The sequence below is a fragment of the Aulonocara stuartgranti genome (genome assembly GCF_965226115.1).
Source record: "Aulonocara stuartgranti genome assembly, chromosome: 3".
NCBI lineage: Eukaryota > Metazoa > Chordata > Actinopteri > Cichliformes > Cichlidae > Aulonocara > Aulonocara stuartgranti.
In genome coordinates this window covers 61,575,990-61,598,955 of record NC_138941.1, presented here as the reverse complement: position 1 = coordinate 61,598,955, position 22,966 = coordinate 61,575,990, and the positions used below count along the sequence as shown (strand labels likewise).

Below are 22,966 nucleotides of genomic sequence, written 5' to 3'. Positions count from 1 at the left end.
ACTCCAAAGGATCTCAGTCTCCTCAGTGGGTAGTGTCGACTCTGCCCCTTCTTATACAGGACGTCTGTATAAGAACTCTTGAGCCACGATGACCCGACAAGTTTCAAGAGGAGTTTCTTTTGGTATCTCGGGGGGAAAAAAAGCCCCTTTGGATTTCTCTTTGACCCACTGTCTTATTTGTAGAAATTTGAAGGAACTTTGTCCGGGAAGTTTGAATTTTTCCTTTAGTTGTTGAAAGTCAATAAATGTGTCATTATTGTATTAATCAGCAGCAGTTCGAATATTTCTGTCCTTCCATCTCCCCAATATTGGGTCGGCAATGTGATGAGAGAGATCAGGGTTGCCCCATAAGGGTGTCCTTCTAAGAAAATAGATATTTAATTTCAGAAGCGAGTGAGATTCCTGCCAGGCGCTGAAGGTGTTAAATATTATCAAATTGTTTGTAAACTTGGATAGACATTTTTTTGTACCTAAAATGGAACATATTTTAATAGTATGGGGTCCACCTCATGTTGTTCTATTGGAACCCATCTAACCTCACTCCTCTCTGCACGTAGCCAGATCCAAACTGATCGGTACTGGGAGGCAAGATAAGTTCCTACAGTTTGGTAAATTAAGTTCTCTCCTTGAATATGGGGCCTGCAGAGAGGTGAGTATAACTCTTGGATTTTTCTTTTGCGATATAAAAGAAGTTATATGTTTATTAAGCTGTTTGAAGAAACTTTTGGGAACATTTGTAGGGAGACATTGAAATAAGTAAATGAACATATTGGAGAGTTTCAGTCAGGTTTCAGAGCTCATCACAGGACAGAAACAGCTTTAGTGAACGTTACAAATAGTGATGTGTCCTGTGTGTCGAAGCGTCGAATCGTGTGTCGGGTAATCTCGGGGGCGTTTTTGTGAAGCGCGTATCGAGGCTTGCTTTGATTACGTATGCAGTGACGTTCGAGGCCTCGCGGGCAGTCCGTACCACGTGACTGATTCAGGGACTGGTTCACTGGTTCGCGCCAGATTCTAAATAAAATGGGCAGAAAAACACAGCTGATTTCCCATCACACTGTGTTGTGGAATTGGATTACGTACGTGTTACATAGTTACTTGAGCATTTCTCTCGCCAGGGCGGAACTCATGGTGGGTTCACGCCCTTGGCCCACGCCCCTCTGAAGAGGAAACACCTGGGCCTCATCAGCGCAGCCAGCATTTAAGCCAGGGAGTGGCTTCTACTCATCGCTGGATCGTTGTGTGTGACTCGCGTCAGTGCAGCCCGACTCTGAGCAAGTTCTCTTTTGCTTCCCTGTGCAAAACGTCTAACGTTTGTTTCCTTCTGTACATAGATCCCCTGGACCCGACCCTGCATTCCCCGAGTGGATTCCCTTTTGTGTGAGTGTTTGGTGAGAGAGCCAGAAGAGGAGCAAGTGTCTTTTCCCTGCCTGGATTTCCCCGGAGCTCTTTCCCTGTCACCGCTTTGTATATAGCACTATCCCCTGCACTGTTTGTATATACACCTTGTGGAACTGTAATAAATACTGACTGTGCCTCTGAGTCCTGCGTGTGAGTCCTCAAGCGAACCGTGACAGTTATGCATAAGACCTCCGTTGTTTACAGCGCTGTCAGCCGCTGTTTTTTCCTTTTTAAATACTTCCGAAAAGAAAACCTAATTTCTGCCGTTCAATAGGCTACTAAAATAATTTAAACTTTTTAACATTATGCAAAATTGCAAAACGCTAAGGTGTGTCTCTAATAAAACCTCTGTAATTTGCTCTGCTTCAATTCAGCAGCATCAGGTAATGTTCATTTGTTGATTAATGGTTCGTTCTTTCGTTTTTTTGATCTACTGCAGAATATTTTTATAAAACCATTTTTCTGTTTTATTTTACTTTGACACAAAGGCATCTGCAGTGATGCTTACACCTTTTATAAAGTCTCGCAAGTGTCAGCTTTCTTTTTATAGATATAAAAATATGAAAATGTACTGATCCATGATCTGAATTATAATATTTCTGACTGTGTGAGGCAAAATTTCCCCGGATCGAATTGAATTGGAATCGAATCGATTCTAGAAATCAGTGACGATACCCAGCCCTGCCAACGGTAACAGTTACACAATCATACCAAAACTGTCCTGATAGTTTCCACTTTCTCTTTTGTATCAGACATACTGAGACAATATTCGGGATAAATAACCATGAAAACAATTTATTTATTCAGTTTACACATAATGGTATTATAATCATTTAGCCTGTTTCACTTGAATCGTCCACTTGATGGCGCAGTAGAGCAAATGACCATCACAATGCTTCGAACCATGAGTCAACCAGTTGGATAGAAAGCTTTAGTTCATCACGAGGCTTCATCTCACCATCACTAATTTTCCATTTAATTTATTAAGACAAATTAACATAACTGTACAAAGACATACTTAAATTTAGAATACTTTCCATATCATTTATGTGAATAAATTACACAGTTTTTACAATGTGAAATGATGAAGCCTTATTTTTTGTCACTTGCAGTTGCCTGCAGCGAAAAATTAGACCTCCAATCATACATATATTACACAAACATCACATTGGGGAAACCGGTCAGAACAGGTAACGTAGAGAAAAACAATGAAATGTTTAACACAATAGGGGGGTGGAGGAGAAAAAAAGAGAACTCTACTCAGACTGAGCTCCTGGTAGGAGATCAGTATGAGAACATGAAACAAAAAAAACTCCTCGCCACAAAAAGCACATGACTTCACACCATAACATGAAATGATAACAGCAACAGGGGTGGGTAAATGGGGTGAGAGTTTGGTGATGTAGACAGCAGCATCCGGTCCTGCAGCATGACTCTGCGCTGGTCCAGTAGACCCATGAGCCCTTCCCTCTATAGCGGCTTGCCTTGTGGGGTTTTGAACAGCTGTAACCGCTTTCTTTAATCTTCGATATGCCAGGGCCAAGCCAGCTCCGATCGGCAAAAACCCTGTTATCATTCTTCCAAATAGGTATAAATCTTCTAGGTCCTCAATAGACAGTCCCTCCAGGCACACGATGCGCCAATGCTGCCACCCAACCATCATGCATCCGAACGGTAACGTCCCTTGAACATGGTTGAACTCTCCTGAACATGATTTTCTGTGTCCCTGCTCCAAATCAGGGCATCCGATGTAAATGTTGCAGTCAGGAAAACAAATTCAATATTATTACTATTTCTTGAGCTTATCAGAAGTCGAAAGCTGCAGACAAGTCAGCTCTCAGGATCCTTTGCACTCACAAAAAAAGACTTCAAGGAGGGAGCTGAATGATTAGTACAGACATGTGGACCAGACTCTACATGAACTCTGAGCAGATTCAACAGTTTTTGACCTGGTTCCGTAGGGGATTCATAAAGCTGACTCACACAGAAAGACGTCTGTACTGCTGCTGTTGTTTTATAGTGTTCACAGAAGAGGATGCTGCTGCAGGAAACTCTGGTTTGGTTGTTTGAGATTATCTGTTGGTCAGCTGCATCATCAGCATGTGAGTTAAAATGGGAAAAGTTCTGAGGTCTTTCAAACTGGCTGAAGTTCAGTTGGAGGCTCGTATGAACCCAGCTTCTGCTGTGCTTTACGTTTTCTGTAGATAAGAAAAAAGCCAACAGCGAAAAGCACAGCAGCAACTGACGGTCCAGCTATTAGTAAATACAATTTTTCCTCCTTCCCTCCTGCCTCCTTCTCTTCAACTTCCTTCCCTCCATCCTCTGTGTCTCCTCCTGTCTGACCTGCAGGTGAGAAACAGGTGTGAGGTGTCAGCTGTCAGGTAGGTGATGAGTGAAGAACAGAACAGAATCCATTTCCTCTTCAAACTGCTGTCAGACATTATCTACTGCACTCTGATCACATCACTCAGACCAGCTGCTTTCTACAAAGTCTCATCAACAACATCTTTAGAAACAAACATCAACAACCAGGAAGCAGCTTCACCTCTGATCACACACACACTCAACTCTGCTCACTCACCTGGAGGATCAACTCTCAGTGTGATGGTGTTGCTGAGCCTCATTTCTTCTCCGACTAACACCTTACACTCATATGTTCCAGCATCGGCAGTCGTAGCATTCTTCAGAATCAGAGACACGTCTCCATTCTTCATCTGTCTGTCCTGCAGATCCACCCGGTTCTGAAAAGATTGATGCTGGTTTCCTGAAACAAACACATCATCCCGGTACAAAAGGACATAATCTTCCCCCAGGTCAGTTCTGCTCCACTTTACATGGATGGTTTTGTTGTTTGGAGCTCGGCACAGGAAAGTGACGTCCTGTCCAGAATGAGCTGTGATGCTTTTCTGGCCTGAAAGAGGAAATAACACAGAGCAGAGAGGTTAATGTAAAACTACACTAAGGATCAGAAACCAGTTAGGTCTGTTGAGCTGAAAAAGGGAGAGAATATTATATGAGACTCTGTGTGTGCTGTTCAACCAGGACAAAAAGTGGTTCTAAATAAATTATTTAAAAATAAAATTTGTAAATAAATTCAGTTCTGTGGTTTCTAACGTGAACTTTTTTCCTACACATTTCAGTGTTTTTGCCAGTACATAAAACCCCAGAGCCCTGCAGGGCCCATGTGTTTCACACGAAAAATATACAGAGGGCAATAAAGAACCAGACAGAAGTCAACCCTTCAAACAATTTGGCATGTTCAGCTGACATCCATCCACTCGGGATGAAGATGAGCTCAGTTATTTATGTGTGGAGGAGGCTAGCTGTGTGAACTTCAAGCTCTGCTGATGGTTTATTAATTTACCAACATTTCCCTGGTAAAAGCTGGTAAATTTAAGGAGCTTTAACTCCTCAGTCAGAGAAGTTAAAGCTCCTCTGACTGAGCTTTAACTATTAAACTGGGCTGATGTGCTACAGCTTCTCCCAGAAAGACTGAATCTATTGTTTGTTGATCAAATCTAAAACAATTCCCAGATGCAGACTTCTTGAAAGAGGATGCCAAGTAGACGACAACAGATTGAAGCACAGAAACAAAGCATCATGGTAGTAAGACGCGTATTTGCTGCCGCCATATTGCTGAAGGCATTTAAACACCCGACCTGTTCCTGTAAAATGCAGTTTACATCATTTTACATGTGTTTTTCATTTTCAGGGAAATAAAAAAACAAAAAAATCTAAAAAGAAACTGAGAAAAACGTCCAACAATTAGGAAGCTGCTTGATGATATTTTAATACTATTAGTTTTTAATCAAATGTACAGAATTTAATCTGACTGAAGTTACATCACTGAGTTGGTTGATTGGTTGTGTTCAATAGACTTACATTAGTTCATGTTAGCTAACTAGTAACAGACACTAAAACAAAAAATCAGTCAACAGGGGGTCACTTTTGTGCTGCTCCTGGCTGTAAGTTTAAGTCTCAGTTAAGAAACCGAGGATATACTTTCTCTCTCTTAACAGTAAGTGGTGCTTTCTAGTTTGACAAGCTGCACTGACACAAGAAAATCCAGCTGTTAGTTGTAATGTTGGGTTTGTAGAGCACTTTATGAATGTGAATTGTGTGGAGGAGAGTCTGATCCGTCGGCAAAAAATGCACTTTCTAGTGTTCATTAATGTTGATTAATGGTTTTCTTTTGTTTTTGATCTACTGCATAACATTTTTTTTTATAAAATCCCAGGCCAGGAAAATCACCTTTATGTTTTTCTGTGTCCTATCCTACTATCCTACAAAGCTGCTGTGATGCTTACACGTTTTATAAAGTCTCGTAAGTGTCAGCTTTCTTTTTAGAGATATAGAAATATGGAAATGTACTGATGCATGATCAAAATTATAATATTTCTGTCTGTCTGAGGCAAAATTCCCCCAATTCAAATTGAGTCGGAATCGAATCGATTGTAGAAATAAGTGACGATACCCAGCCATAATCGGCACTGTTTTATGCAATTAAACAGTTTACAACATAACAGCCCACTAACCACTATACACATATCACCCCATCAGCACATCTGTAGGAAAAACAAGTCAAGGTAGATTCCAATTCATTTCCTACGGTGGTCACTTTTGACTGGAAAGACCACAGATGTAACAAAGTTGATTAAAACACACAAAATTTAATGAAAGAGGTGCTCATCACTTTAATATATTCAAGTACATAGTGTGGAGGATGTCATAAGGCCTCGAGGCATTTGGATGTAAAACACAGCTTCACAGACAGGGTTTCATCCATGTATATTACAGGTACTGCGCTGCAGTGGTTTGTATATCTAAGAGAGTCTAATTTGTTCATGTAAATGGAGAGTCCTCTTCACACACTAAAGTTAATTAAGTTTTCATCAGAAGATATAGCATTCATTTTCATGATTTCGTGATTTACTTTCCTGGATGATTGAGAATGCATCAAGAAATTACTTGAAAAGTAACTATTGCGTTACTTTAAAAAAACTGTTTAACCCTCTGGGGTCCAGGTTATAATTGGCCATTTTTCACTACTTTTGATTTTCCCTCCACATTTCACCTTTAAAAATTATTTACTTTGCCTTCTTTGGTATCATCATTTTCAGCACAACCTGACGTGTCTGAATTTACAGTTATGTTTTCATTTTGACATACTGTATTAACACAATTGATCCAAAATCAGACAAAAACCATAAAATCAGAGTAGAAAAAGTTATATTTTTTTACTGTAACAACCACAAACATTTTATTGAATCATATTTCAAAACTTTAGATGCAAATATTAATTGTCAATTTTAAAATTTTAAAAAGTTTTGCAAACAACAAAGTTATTTGAATCCATTTACCTTTTACCATTTTTTAAAACAACCGTTTCAAACTATTTACAGAACAATCAGCTGTTCTGCCTTCAATAAGATGCCTCACAAATTATTTGTGCCACTCCAAAAATATAATTTCTGTCCACTATGAAGGAGAACATCACAGCCTGATACCTGCAGGTCTGAGCAGCAGGTGTATCACGCCTGTTTCTACCTGGAGACAGCAGTCGCCTCATTGTTCTGATACACAACACAAAACTATCCACAACACTACACGTGAACTACACAAGACGACACATTAACTACACACTCCAAACACGCTAAACGTCACAAATCTCTCACATCTCAAAACTCACTCTCTCTCTCGCTGTCACTCCTAAAACTTCCCCTAGTTTTGTTTGGTTTTTAGCTCATAAGCAGAGAGTGCTTGCTAGCGCTAATGTGGTGAAACTATTGAGGAAAAATATTGTTTATCATGACTCTGGTTTTAATTGGCCTATCAATTTAAAAACTGGTATATCTCACCTTGTTGCTTTGTCTTTAAGTGGTCATGTGACTGACTTACCACGACTACTTTATTCTTCCTCAGTCAAACAGCAGCTCTCATGCGATTGTTTTGCCCATGAGCTCCAGGTGTTGTGCTAGACAGTGATGTGATTACCGTCCGTGGGAGCGCGCAGCTGCTTAAAGCTGTAGCGTCCAGATTACTAATTCCTGCAGCTGATATAAGATGTGGTAAACTGAACACAGCTTCACCCGTCTGTTTGTTGAAAAATAGTAACAGACTGCATTTTCTTGTTAGTAACTATAATGGCGTTGTAACGATAGGAATAGTAATTAGTTAGATTACTCGTTACTGAAAAAAGTAACGCCATTATTCCCATCACTGAACACACCAATTAGTTAAACTGCAGGAATGTCTTAAAGACATAAAGACCTGGATGGCCGCTAACTTTCTGCTCCTTAATTCAGATAAAATTGAGGTTATTGTACTCAGCCCTGAAAAGCTTAGAAATATGGTATCTAACCAGATTCTTACTCTGGATGGCATTACCTTGGCCTCCAGTAACGCTGTGAGGAACCTTGGAGTCATTTTTGACCAGGACATGTCCTTCAATGCACATATTAAACAAATATGTAAGACTGCTTTCTTCCATTTGCGCAACATCTCTAAAATTAGAAATATCCTGTCTCAGAGTGATGCTGAAAAACTAGTTCATGCATTTATTACTTCCAGGCTGGACGACGGTAATTCATTATTATCAGGACTCTCTGAAAAGCCTTCAACTGATCCAAAATGCTGCAGCAAGAGTACTGACAGGGACTAGAAAGAGAGAGCATATTTCTCCTGTTTTGGCTTCCCTTCAAATCCAGAATTGAATTCAAAATCCTGCTCCTCACATATAAAGGTCTTAAATAATCAGGCCCACTTCGCTCTCGCTCTGCAGGCCTACTTGTTGTTCCTAGAGTATTTAAAAGTAGAATGGGAGGGAGAGCCTTCAGTTTTCAGGCCCCTCTTCTGTGGAACCAGCTTCCAGTTTGGATTCGGGAGACAGACACTATCTCTACTTTCAAGATTAGACTTAGAACTTTCCTTTTTTCCAAAGCATAGTGCTTGCTCATTGGCGGTCTTATGATTGTTGGATTTTTCTCTGTATGTATTGGTGTAGGGTCTACCTTACAATATAAAGCACCTTGAGGCGACTACTGTTATGATTTGGTGCTATATAAATAAAACTGAATTTAATCCATGCCAGTTTTTGTGAGCAGGGCTCCATGATGTAAATTAGCTAATTACCTTTATACATGTAGTGTTTTGTGTATTCCAGTCGTGCCTTTGGTTATCAATAAAGTAGCAGGTGTTTTAAATAATGCAGTTAGCATTCAGACCACGGGTATGCAACATTTAATGTCAAGAAATGTTTTGAGCAAGTTTTGGCCAAAATTTATCTTAATGGAGCCATAAAACATTTCAGTCTCACGTTTTCACAGCCTGTTAAGTCTAAATCACTCCTGCATCCCAAAAACAGTAGTATAACATGAAAAGAGTTGCTTTTTTGGAAATTTAGTTTTAAAAAAGAAAGGTAATTAATTACATATTTTCATATTTAGTGAACATTGCAATTTCCCACTTGTGCTTCTGCAGTGCCTACTGATTTCTTTTGTGTGTGTGTGTATTTTTTTTTCCAACATTTTAGTTACACCCTCTACCTGTAAGGAGTCTAACACCTGAATTTTAATCACCTGGTGGTGAATGTCGCTGAACCTCAGTACTTGTGGTTAACATGAATGTAAACACAAATGTCTAGTTTTTCGTGTTTCTATGGAGTCCAGATCCATATAAGAAGAGTGTAACAATATCTATTCAGATTTATTTGCTTTCACCACCAACACTGATTACTGTATGCTTCATCTGCTTCTGCAATTCAGTCAAAATGACTGAATGAATTGGCCCTTTTTTAAGCAAATATGTTTAGACTGCCCACCCATCCATCTTTGGCTACTAATTCTAATTCGGATCACAGCAGCAGTCTAGCCCAGATTAGCCCAGACCTCTCTCTGCAGAGCCACCTCCTCAATCTCTTCAGGGGGGACACTGAGGTATCCCCAAAGCAGCCAAAAGATGCGATCTTCTCCAGTGTATCCTGGGCTGCTGGGGGCCTCAACCCAATGGGACATGTCCAAAACATTGCTTTCGTAGAGTACCTTACATTTGCCTGAGCTCCTCACCACCACCCCTCCCACCCCTTTTTTAATACAATGCAGCTACTTTTGACTCTTTTGCACAAACACAGGTAGTAATCAAAATGGTCTATCAAAGTAAGCTTAAATAAATATCCACAGTAATATTTTTTCTATTTAATTCAATCACTGTTTTGTTGGCTTCAAAAGAAAATTCTCTAATTTCATAAATGACAAAAAGGAAAAATCACAATAAAAAGGCAAATTTAAAGTATCAACTAATCACAAAAACCTGCTGCAAAGTCACATGATGCGATTATGATTAACCATTTCAGAATATGAACAGGCTCAACAGGCTGTGAAAACTATGTTACAAATATGAGTTATGATCTTAAACAGATTTGGTCAAACACTGCTTAGAAATTACTCTTGATAGCAAATTTGCCAACCCTGGCTCTAGGTCACCCTGGCAGGCAAAACAAGTTCATTTGTTTGGATTTTTTCTCCTCTTTTATATGAACTTGTATGGAGCTAAATGAGGGTTTAAAAGTTTTACGTGATTTGAAACTGAAATTCTTAGTTTTGATATATTTTTTAAAAAACTCAAATGAATTATTTTGTTTTGAATACATTTATAAAAAAAATGTTTTTCCATACAAATCTTTCTTGGATTTTTTTTTTTTTTTTACATTTTTTTCCAGCTTTACACCCTTTTTATTTTTAGTATTGCCTTGTGGGCCTGTATCAATGAAGAGCAGTGGGGCTTTGACTAATGACTGAGTACTAAGTTAATCATTAAGCTAATGTTACAAACATTCACCCAGCGATATAGTCCATCAGGACAATCAGAAACAGTGTTTCCTACCTGTTGGCTGGTGTCTGCAGTAAACTGTGACGGAGCGGTGGCCACCTTTAACTAAAATGTTTATTTTTAATTTGTAACAAATTGTCAACTGTCAATCATTAGTCCGCACTCTGCCCCACGATTCATTCCCAAAATACAAAATCGGGATCTGAACATCTGATCTGAAGTCTGAAACTCATCAAAATACCTGGATTATTGAGCATGCACCAAGATATCAAAACTTAGAATTTCAGTTTCCTATTAAATTAAGAAAACCTTTAGCTTCAATTTTGCTCCATAGGCTCACTTCTACTGTTGAAGTTGACTTAGATCAGACACCTGTCATGTAGCCATAGTAGGTTTATGGATGGATGAAGTCTTCTTTATGTAAAGTGCAGGGTTACTATAGTGAACTAAAAATAAAATTCAGATATTTAAAAAAAAGACTTCAGGGTAAAAAAGGGTATGAAAATAACAAACAGAAACCACTGTCACTTGAATGTCTGCTCTGTGGGCCCACAAGAAAACCAACTGAATTACTTTATTTAAATCTGTTAAATTTACCTTTTCTATCAGATCACAAATATGAGAAGAAAAGCTCCTACAGCTGGCTAGAAAGTGACGAGTTTGCAGAAAAAGACAGAACATGTCTTTGTGTGCATTAACATCCAGAATGTTAACATTACTTTTGTAAGTTTATTTAGACTGACTAATGCACAGCATGTGGGCAGTTTATCTTTTTCTTGTCCTTTTTAATTAAATATTTAAAAAAAGTAAAGGGGAAAAAATAAATAAAAATCAGGCATACTACAGCTTATTGTGGTGTGAAGTGCCTTCTCTTGCTCCAAGAATTAGCTGCCCAGGTCACTCTGCTTAAGGACATTTATAACCATTTTACACAGAGAAATGTAGAAATTCCCACAGTAGGTCACTGCTGTCAAATTAGTACATGCACAAACAGGTAATGCAACTTAAAAATCAAGGTTAAAAGAGGCACAATTGAAACCGATAAAGAACTTTTGAAAGCTGTCTGAATTTTTTTTAAATATATTTTTTCTTTAATATCATCTTAGAGCAGGGGTGTCTATCTCCAGTCCTTGAAAGCCAGCATCCTGCTTGTTTTTGAGATATCCCTGCCCTACCTGCCGTTGATTACCTGGATCAGGTGTGCTTTGCCAATAAGAAGCTACAATGGCAGGTTAGTTGGAAAACAAACAGGACAGCGGCCCTTGAGGCCTGGTTCGACACCTGCGATTTAGAGCATAACCATGCAGACCAGTCAAGAGCGGCTGATAGTTCTGAGATAAGGGGGGGGGGGAAAGAAACAATCACATTGACACTTTTCATCATAACACCATCTGACTATCTATTTGCTTTGTTTAAACAAGTATATGCTTTATTCACAGTAAACAACCTGTTGCAAAAGTAACTTTAACAACATTATTTTGGAACTATGTGTTCCCAAATCTTTATGGAAGTATTTGAGCAGATGGATGACTAAGGTGCAGTGTGAAACAGATCATTTGCTGCCCTCTGCTGTGAGATTTCCATACATGTAGAGCATACAAACTCTTAACAGAGTGGTAGTAAATGTGGCTCACCCCTGACAGCTCTTTTCCATTAGTAGTACCTACTCAGATCAGTGCAACTTGAGTTGTTTTCTATTATATTCAAATACCACCTAATGTGCATGGGATCACTATAGCCATGCGGCTGAAAGTCCCATGACATCATTTGTATGCAACAAGAATGTCACAAGGAGGATGTTGAGGCGATGGTATACCTGGTCCTCTATCAGTAGCTTTTTGTCAGACTCGGGGACCATAGATGTGTTTTTTGTGTAGCCATTTCCCTCACTGCCAGGTTTCAAAAATATGTGCTCTATATGTCCCTCTTCACTATGATGTACTCATTTCTAATCCTGTCCTTTGTGGTCATGGTGAGCTCTGCCTTCCATCTTTCTTTGCTTTTAAAAGTATCCACAAGGGGGGTTAATGAAGACTCTTTGTTAGGAATTTAATGTGAAAAGGCCCACAAGTGAGAGTCAATTTCTTCACAGATGAATGAGTCACCTGTAAACAAGTTACTAACACAAACTTCTTCTACTCACCCCAGGCCATTGGATATGTAGAACACAGCTCATAAACTAATTAATCACCAATCACTACCTACTTGATGAGGAATCAAATGTATTTGACAGTTAGGACAGCTATGCGACCGCTGCCAATAAGCAATGCCTTTCTATTGTAACTGTACCAGTCTGAACTTTAAAATACCCTCCACATCACTGTTTAAAAAAGAAGAAAAAAAACTCAATACAAAAAATAAAGTAGAATGAACAACTTAAAATTAATTAAAAATGTATTACAAAATACCTACGTATAGCATCTGTTTTAAACAATATAAATGGCCACATGTTGTGCTTTGTGTACTTTAGTGTGCAGGTAAATCAGGTCCTTGCTCTGTTTGGGATGGCTGGGGAGTGACTTGACTTTGTCAGAGGACATTCAGAAGCTTCAAACGATAATCCATCCACATACAAGAATAGTCATTAATTTACTGCTACGTGGGCTGGGCCGTAGATACATGGTAAGGTTTTAAAAACTGAGCTTTACAACGTGCTGCCGATGAATAGTGGTAATAAAAAGCGAGAGATGCCAACAGTGATCACTAGATCACTAACTTTTTTTTTTTCCTTCCTTTTAAATAGTGGGTTGTTGAGATTAAACAGAACAAGACACCACAGCATTAAAACATGTTACAAACACAACAGCCTTAATAAACTCAGAGTATTCCCCAAAGCAGGGTTCACACGTAATCACTTAACCGGAGAATAGAAATTAACTTTAAAAGAAAGGAGAAAGAACTGTTTGTTGAAATGAGCAAAATCTATTTTATAAATGGGCTTCAGGCAGAGACCGGTGCAACCATGTTCTGCATCATACACTATCACCACCTGTAACGAGTTTGGGTTATCATTCACCAAGTTAGTACATGAATAAAAATCGTCCTAACCTCATTAACTACCTTTGCCTGTATACAATATGGCGGCCGCAATGACGCATCATTTAATAAATCGCTGCTACCAGAGCGCCGTATTGACGTACCGGCACAAATTTGATTTGTGGGCTACTTTTAACCAACACAAGACACCGATGTTTTCAGAGCAGAAATGAACAGATTTTTACGGGACTCATTGATTTCGATTAATGATGCTTATTTTAACGCCACAGCGAAATCTCACCGGACACGACAGCCGAGGGAACGACGACGACAACGAATAGCGAAATCCAGGTAGTCAGCGAGCACGCAGCCATTGTTGTTTAACTGAAAACTGCAGACAGTAGGGGAAAACCGATCGTCAGAATAACATTAATCGAACACAGTCAACTTAAACTTGGAGTAAAAGTTTCCGTTCACTTACTGTTTTTACACCGCGACAGGAACCTGAACCGATACGTCGTAGATCGTAACGTAGATCAATTTTATAATTAGGCGTTTACAAAATCCAGATTATTTAGACGGGAAATCATCCGGTATATAGCGGAGATGAGTTGTCGCTCGATTAAGGACAGTTTAATCGTTTCCGTTACTCACGAGCTGGCGGGCGCCGACGTGCACAGTGTGAACGCTACTCTTAAATGAACACAGTGATCCCGTGACGGGAGCTTACGTAGCTTCCTTATTTTTCCAGAATGTTCTGGAATCTTCCAGGTGAACGGTGAACCAGCGGCTGCAACTAGATAGACTAACTGACTTTTATATTTTATTTAATTATTGTACTATAAACTAAACATGTTTCCACTTGTTAGCAGCCTACAATAACTACTTAACAAAATAAAAATAAATAAAAACATTAAAACATACAGGAAATACCTGTTCAAACAGGAAGTAAACAAGGCTCAAGAAATTTTTTATTCTCTATAAGCTTTATTTAGAACAATGACAATCTCAAACAGACAAGCGACATATATATATATGAATGTAATGTTTTGTTATAATAATGAGATCGTTAATTAAAAACTCACTATTTTTGTCCTTAAGAATTACTCCAATTTGAACATTTTGAAAAGACCGAAAATCAACATCTCCATACTGGGATAATATTAGGCAGAGGTGGGACCAAGTCATTGTTTTGCAAGTCTCAAGTAAGTCTCAAGTCTTTATCCTCAAGTCTCAAGTCAAGTCTCAAGTAATGTCAGGCAAGTCAGAGTCGAGTCTCAAGTCACTGGTGTAAAAGTCCGAGTCAAGTCACAAGTCTGAAACTTTGAATTTCAAGTCCTTTCGAGTCTTTAAAAAAAAAAAAAACGAAAAAATAATGTTGCAGTTATGCTAAATGTAAATATTAGACCATGTAATTTTAAAATCTGTGTTTTTCTCAACACATGACAAAATAGTGAACTTAGAAAATATACACAAATTGTGAAATTGCACCTCTTTAAAATGCAGCTCAATTAAACCTAGCTCCAAGAATAATTTTCACCGACAGTTCTGAGATAAGCTGCATGTTATTCTTGGATGCGGTTGTAGGACCGGCTTTAAAATCGCATGACAAAAATATCATACACATTTAAAAAAAAACTGTATCACCAACGTAGCCTGGAAAACATTTGCTAGTTAGATGAAGTCAGCTATCTCATCTTAGCATATTTATATGCATATTTATAATCATACGGTTCTTGGAGTGAGTGCATACACTCATGAAGTTTAGTAACTTCCGGTCACTGCAACAAGCCCAGGTACAGTTTACCGACGGATGGGTGCAGGACCTTGAAATGCACCGTGTAGAACGAAAGACCATCGTACGTATCATAAGTTTACCAGTCTCACAAATTGTCGTCATAAATACACATTCATTAACCGTTTATTAATAGGACCTTTGAGCTCAACGGTAATTAATTAGCAGTGGAAATAATTTCTGGTACCCATCACAGAAATGTAGCAGTGACAACAATATTGTATGCTGTAATCGTACTGGGCAATTAGTGATACAAAAAACCTGTTTTATCCTGTGAATAAAAGTATATGTTTTTGTCAATGTACCATAATAACAGAAGCGAAACGCAATATTGTGTCAGGACAATTCACTATTTATGCACAATAAATAAAGGAGCATAGCGCGACCATTTCTGTTCAGCGCCAGACTTGCTTGTAACCTATATCACCAATTATGTTATGAAAATGACGCATTAACTACAACAGCAGACTGACCTTTGTGTAAATGCTTGGAGCAGACTATCCTGTGAGCTGGAGTGTTCTGGGACGTTATATTTGATCTTTGAATGGCTGCAATCCAGTCGCGTCTTTGTTACTTCGGAAACATGGCTCGAACAATTTCTCTTCAACGACGTAATCCGATAACAACCGATCTCTTTACCCGTCGGCTTCCCGTGGCTGTCATGCGACCGGCTATTGCAGTTAATAATACAACAGCTTCTTGCCATTTTTGTGTTTCTTTTTATCGCTGTGTGACTGATTTCAATTGAAAGCCTGCGTGCGCTAGTACCGCTTGCCACGAGTTCCCAGAATCCTTTGCGGTTCTACCCGTGAATGACGTCACATTTTCAATCTCTATATAATATGCATGTTAAATTTTATATTTGGGGTAAAATATCAAGTCTTTTCAAGTAAACCGGTTCAAGTCCAATTCAAGTCCCAAGTCATTGGTGTAAAAGTCCAAGTCAAGTCACAAGTCTTAGAACATTTTTTCAAGTCAAGTCTAAAGTCATAAAATTAATGACTCGAGTCTGACTCGAGTCCAAGTCATGTGACTCGAGTCCACACCTCTGATATTAGGACATGGAGAGATTTCCATAAATTCCGGACTGTCACACACCCATAAAACATGTGCTCTGTTGTTTCCAACGTTGTTTTACAAATATAGCAGTTGTCTGACACAAATTTAAATCTTTCTCTTTTTTTTTTCTTTTTTTTTTTGCCTGTCCCGTTTGGTAGTGATGGTGAGATGAAGCCTCATGATGAACTGAAGCTTTCCACCCAATTGGTCGACTCATGGTTCGAAGCATTGTGATGATTCATTTGCTCTACTGCGCCATCAAGTGGACAATTCAAGTGAAGCGGGCTCTGTGATTATAATGATGTGTAAACCTCTAAACTGAATAAATAAATTGTTTTCTTGGTTATTTATCCCGAATATTGTCTCAGTATGTGTGATACAAAAGAGAAAGTGGAAACTATCAGGACAGCGTTTTGGTATGAAACTGTTAGCCTCAGACAGTCTGTCAATAGTATAATTCAGATCATAGATCAGTACATTTGCATATTTGTATAACTATAAAAAGAAAGCTGACACTTTCGAGACTTTATCTAATGTGTAAGCATCACAGCAGATGCCTTTGTGTCAACATAGCTGAGGCTGAAACAGAAAAACGATTTTATAAAAATATTCAGCAGTAGATCAAAACCAAAAGAAAACCATCAATCAACAAATGAACATTACCTGATGCTGCTGAACTGAAGCAGAGCAAATAGAGGTTTTATTAGAGACACACCTTAGCGTTTTGCAATTTTGCATAATGTTAAAAAGTTTAAATTATTTTAGTAGCCTATTGAACGGCAGAAATTAGGTTTTCTTTTCGGAAGTATTTAAATGGGAAAAAACAGCGGCTGACAGCGCTGTAAACAACGGAGGTCTTATGCGTAACAAACAAGCGAATAATGCAGAAAACAGATTTTTAGACGGGAAACTGTTCTTGAAGTATTGTGTGTGTGTGTGTGTGTGTGTGTGTGTGTGTGTGTGTGTGTGAGAGAGAGAGAGAGAGAGAAAGCTGTGCATGAAGTGTGATTTTATCCTGGTGAAAGCAAAACAGCAAAAGTCAGAGGAAATTCATGACGATGTTTATGTGAAGCGTAGTTTGGATCTTCTTTTGCTGCTGGTTCGGTCAATATTGTTTGAAGAGAAATAAAACCTGCAGCTTCAGAATCAGCGCAAAAAAGGCGTAAACACGAAGCCCGGACCCGTCGACGGATACTTTATTAGGATACTTAATATTAATATTAGGATACTTTATGTGCATACTTTATTAGGAGAGACAAAATTTAAAAAAAAAACATCTCTTCCTTGCTGGTTCCATCGAAGAAGAAATGCACAAGTAACTATGTAACACGTACGTAATCCAATTCCACAACACAGTGTGATGGGAAATCAGCTGTATTTTGCTGCCCATTTAATTTCGAATCTGGCGCGAACCGGTGAACCAGTCCCTGAATCAGTCACGTGGTACGGACTGCCCGCGAGGCCTCGAACGTCACTGCATACGTAATCAAAGCAAGCCTCGATACGCGCTTCACAAAAACGCCCCCGAGATTACCCGACACACGATTCGACGCTTCGACACAGAGGACACATCACTACCGTTTGGCTCTTTTGCCATCAGAATTGTTGTCTAAAGGCAAAGAAAGATGCCCAACGGATTTACTTTACCAAATTGACCATCCCAGCCTTGCCGTAATGGTCCATTTGATTCACCTTTTATTGTTTATTTTATTTTCACTTGCTGAATACGGGACAGACTTGACTGGGGGAAAGAAGGGGAGAAAGAAAGAGGGAAAGAGAAACAGCTGAGAAGAGGGACGGGGGAGAAGGGCAAAAAAGAAAAACCAACAGAACGGGCAGAGAAAAAAAAATGCATATATCAATCACCTGGATCACCTGCTGAGAAAGAAAAAAAAGAAAACAAGCAGAAGAGAACAAGAGTAATAGAATAAACAACATCACAATGATATATGGGAATATGACAGTAAATACTAAATATTAAACATTATTGTGCAGCACATAAGATCAACAGAACACAGTGTGCTTTGAGGTAGGAGCCAAAAAGGGTGTAGTTTGTGGGTGTGATCACCCGTGTGTACACCTGTGAGCATGGACACGCTTGTTTTTTTAAAAGGTTCCTTAATTTAAATCTTTCTCTCATAAATTCATTGGAGGGGTAAATATTTGTGGTAGTTATAAAATGGACTTCTTTAAATTTGGGGGGGAATGGACATTTTAAATATTTGGTTCTGATCAACGAGATCTCAGATTTGTTATAATCTTTAAAGATGAGTGAGTGTTTTTTCCTGGAGAAAGGTGTTAACCAAATACCTCCTCAAAAACTGATTATTGCATTTTTCATTAACCAAGTCAAGACCATCTAATTTAATTTTATGTAAATTTGGAGTTGATATATTTGAAAAACTGTTCTTTATCATATTGATAAGGACTACTGGGATATTCTGTGAAACCTTTTTAGAGAGCTCAAGCAAGCAACTCATGCCATATTTCTCAATAAACCTGTTTAATTCAAGTATATTTCCATTTTCATCCATTATATGTGTCACAGACCAAATTTGTTTTGTCATCCATTCTTCCACAAACATAGATTTCCCCTGATTCAATATCACCCTATTATTCCACAATGGAATGTTGTGGGGACTAAAGTTATGTTTAAACATTAATTTCCAATTTAACAAAACTTGTTGATGAAATTTGGAGAGTTTTATGGCCAGTTTAAAAATTTCAAAATCACATACTAATAGGAATTGGATCCCCCCCCCCAACTTTGTTGAAAATAAGAGATGATATCAAGAAAAAAACAATTTGCCTGTTGCCCCTTGCACAACAGAAAAACAGCTTTGCGCTTAATTGAGTCTTTAAGTCCTCTTGTGTTAAAGGAAAACTGCTCCAACTACCACTGGGACCACCTTTACCTTCACCCTCCACAACGTCTCGAGCTATATATATATATATTATATATACGCATTTCCAAACCAATCCACACGTGCAAAGAAAACCATAGATGTCCATTGTCCATAAATGAAGTGTAATAATTAAAAATAACACAGGGAAAACTTTTTGAGCACGTGAAGAAAAGCAGGTGGAAAAAGGTGTGGAAAGTTATGACACCAGTTGAAATCTATCAGTAATTAGTAATTTGCCACTTGGTGGAAATTGATATCAGCTGATTCTTTCCCAACTGATCGTCTATAAAAAGGTAACTTTTTAGCAACTTTTCACACAACACACATCTCATGATGATTGTTTCAAAGAAAACAATAAGCAATGCACTCATCCGCCATGGCCCATATGCATGCTCACCATGCAACACTCCATTGCTGAAACAAAAGCCTGTTGAAGCACGTTTCAAGTTCACTGGACAACATTTAGAGAAACCTTTGAAATACTGGAATTACATAGTCTGGCAAGATAAAACCAAAACTGAACTCTTTGGATGCCATAATACACACCACGTTTGGTCAAAAGGCACTGCATATCATCCAGAAAACACCAAATCAGCAGTGAAGTTGGTATAGTGTTGCTACCAGCCTGACGAAGATGAAATGAGGGCCAACATTTAAACAAGACAATGATCCCAAACACACAACCAAGAGAAATGTGAACTGGAACGTGTTCAGCTGGATTTCAGTGAGATAAGAGGTGTAACGACATGTATGGTTAAAGGGTTTACAAAAAGTCTGTTAGCTGATAGAAGTGATCAAACGTCAGCTCACCTCTGCCAAATACCTTTAAAATCTTTAACCACAGCCTGATGCAGTTTGATGTCGTGCATCCACACAGTTTCTGACCACATGTTAGTGGTTGGAACAGAGAGAAGTCAACAGGAACAAAACCACCTCCAGGTCACTTCCTGCTGTCAGCTACAGGAAGACAAAACTTGTTTCTTTCAATCTGTAACACAATTGATAAAATCAATCAATCCTTTCAGTAACATAGTCAGTAATTTTACTCTATGTGTCAGCTAGAGCTATAACACATCCCTGTGGTTTGTTTGGACTGGCAGTGAAGGCATTACACAGGTGCTGATGTTCAATTTAGTGCATTTCTGGAGGAAACCACAACACTAACAGCCAGTCAACGAGAAAGAGGAGGGTTTTGCTTGAAGTGACTGTGAGCTGATGTCGGTGTTGGTCTGATACCATTGAGCAGCAGGATGGAGGAAACGTCTCTGCTGTGTCTGCTCTCTAAGCTCACTCTGTGTTTTTCATGCCTCTGCTGTCTTGTTGAATGTGAAACTCTGAACTAACCTGAGTTTAATTTCTCTTTAGTTCTGATCTCACTGCTGAGCTGCACCACAAACCAAGGTCAGTAACCTTCTTCTGTCACACTGTAAACCTGACTCACTCTCTTGGGACACATTAATTATGAACATGGTGCCAAACTTCAGTCAAATCAATGTTATCTTACTCCTGTCAGTCTACATAATTTCATGTTGAATTACAATTAAACAGATGTCTTACACTCAAATACATCTGCACCTTAACAAAGACTCTTATGTAAGAAATAATATCTGATTTATTATCATCCAGTAACAATTGATAGTGAATGAAAACAAGGAATATGGGACTAGAAGTTAAGATATGAAATGTAATATGGGCCCTGGTCTATATATCCTCTACTACTATATTACTCTATTACTCACAGCTCGTCTGACTGTGAGTCCCAGCAGCTCTCAGTTCTTTGAAGGAGACTTTGTGTCTCTGAGCTGTGAGGAGGACGACAGCTCTGCTGGATGGACTCTGAGGAGAAACACAAGCAAACAGAGGACTCAGTGTGGAAGAGATGGGTGGGGAGAAGGTGCTGGTTCTTCCTGTAACATCAGCTTTATCCTCCCATTGGACAGTGGAGTTTACTGGTGTGAGTCCAGAGAGGGTACCATCAGTAACATGGTTAACCTGACAGTCACTGGTAAGCTGAGTGTGTGGAGTTAGTGTTGATGAAGCTGTGTGTAAATGGATGAAATGCTGTAGTTTGTCTCTGTGTTGAGGTGGATCAGTGATCCTGCAGAGTCCTGTCCTCCCTGTGATGGAGGGAGATGACGTCACTCTGCTCTGTAAAACAAAGACCACTCCCTCCAACCTCCCAGCTGCTTTCTATAAAGATGGCGTCTTCACTGGGAATGAGACTACAGGTCACATGACCCTCCAGCATGTTTCCAGGTCTGATGAAGGCCTCTACAAGTGTGACATCAGCGGTCATGGAGAGTCTCCATCCAGCTGGATCACTGTGACAGGTGAGGAGCTTCACTCTTATGTTACCTCCTATTTCATCCACATATTCACCTGAACCTGATTCTCTCTGCAGAAAAACCTACAGCCACAGTGAAGCCCATCACCTCTGCTCTTCCCTCTTCCACAACACTGGCCTCTCACTCCTCCACCCTCCACCTTGCTATCAGAGTGGTCCTCCACCTGGTGGTGTTCTGTCCATATTTCATTTCCACTCTCTTCATGGTGTCTTTATATCGACACAGAGCTAAAGGTAAAACTGAATCATTTCCTCACTTAGTGTGCTGATGATGAACTCCTTTTGTTCTGAAATCTTCATTGTCTCACATCTGATACTTTTTCATATTTTTTGTTTGTGCAGGGAACAAACTTTCCGTCTCAATCCCTCCCACTCATCCTGAGCAGGGATTAGAGGATAAACATGAGGATGTAATTATTGATGTCACCACAGAGCATCGCTTCTGAAACAAACTTCTGTTGTGTCTCTGTGGTCCTCACTAACTTTGTCCTCTTCACCTCTGACGTCATTGGAGGACTCTGACGTTCATCTCTGGATATTTTCATGCAGACAAACAACAAATATTCATCCTAAGATGAGGATTTCCATGATGTACTGTGTATGTTACTGCAGCTCTGTACCTAAGGTATTTTTCACCAAGTATTCAGGTTATTTCTGAATCAAACCTGCAGATGTTTTCAGATCTGATATTGGAGGAAAACCTAAAAACTGTTACATAGATAATGTTCATGTTTTATGTCCCTGTCCTGCATGATTAAATAGCTGGACTGTTCATGGGCCGAGGTCTTTTCCCCAGCATGTTTTAACTTGAAATTTAATTTATTTATATTATTCTGTCTTGTGCTTGGTATCTTCTTTTTTTTAATTCTTCTCATGTTCTGTTTTGTATTCTACCTTAACTCTCCCTTTTTGTTTGTTTACCACTGCAACTCTGTAACTACTCTATTGTAGGAAGCATTCAACTCATTTCTAAATGAAACCTACAACTGTTTTCAGATTAGGTTTTAGAGGAAGATGCTATTCTACATCCTGTTTTATTTTGTTAATTCTTGTTTTCATCTCCTTTCTGATGAGGATATTACACTCCTGATGTTTGACTGGAATTATAACTACCAGGCGGTGACTCCATCTGAACCTTTTCCCCTGAAACTACCTGGACTTTGGTTCGCTGCTTTTTGAAAATGTAACTTTTGGAGTTAGTTGAATCATTCCAACTTCATCCTCAATAAAGATTAACTTTTGTTAATTTAGTCTGCCTTCGAGTCTGTATTTGATTCTTGATTTACATTGTATGTCAGAGCACTTGCCCAAGAAATGAACCCAGGACTAATGGACTCCTGACTTGGCTAAAGGATTTTGTTGTTGTTACACTTCATGTCCCTTCACCTCCTTTGCTGTGTTTCTTACCAGCTACTTCCTTGTGCTCCCCTCCTCTTTCAAAGAGGAAACTGGACACTGCAGCTCCCTGAACATTCCTCTACCAGGGTAAGGTGATTCCAGACCTAAACGCATCCTCCCTTTGAGGACAATGGTCACTAGACCTCCACAGAGGTCTAACAAACCAGCAGACGACTCCAACAAGGTCATCTGCTGGTCGACCTTCTGAACTGTTTTCACCTTCAGACCATTCCCCTTCTGAACTGCTCCCTACAGCACTTG

The 22,966-nt window shown here is 39.1% G+C and overlaps 1 protein-coding gene and 1 long non-coding RNA gene across 2 annotated transcripts in view; one reads left to right on the top strand and one right to left on the bottom strand.

Moving 5' to 3' along the window:
* The window catches only part of LOC309703172 (protein turtle-like), a gene marked incomplete at its 3' end in the record, with an annotated part of 38,832 nt that extends 17,079 nt beyond the window's left edge, over nt 1–21,753 (top strand). The window contains exons 4-5 of the mRNA XM_082527881.1: nt 21,365–21,541; nt 21,650–21,753. Coding sequence (XP_082384007.1) covers nt 21,365–21,541; nt 21,650–21,753 — 281 coding nt within the window. The remainder of the gene's footprint in view (nt 1–21,364; nt 21,542–21,649) is intronic.
* On the bottom strand, nt 2,221–13,967 carry LOC309696501. Its single transcript, XR_014273521.1, has 3 exons — nt 13,685–13,967; nt 3,983–4,312; nt 2,221–3,744 (listed from the first exon to the last, which is right to left on the bottom strand). It is a non-coding gene; the product is annotated as an uncharacterized lncRNA (long non-coding RNA).
* Nucleotides 21,754–22,966: the final 1,213 nt, after the last annotated feature.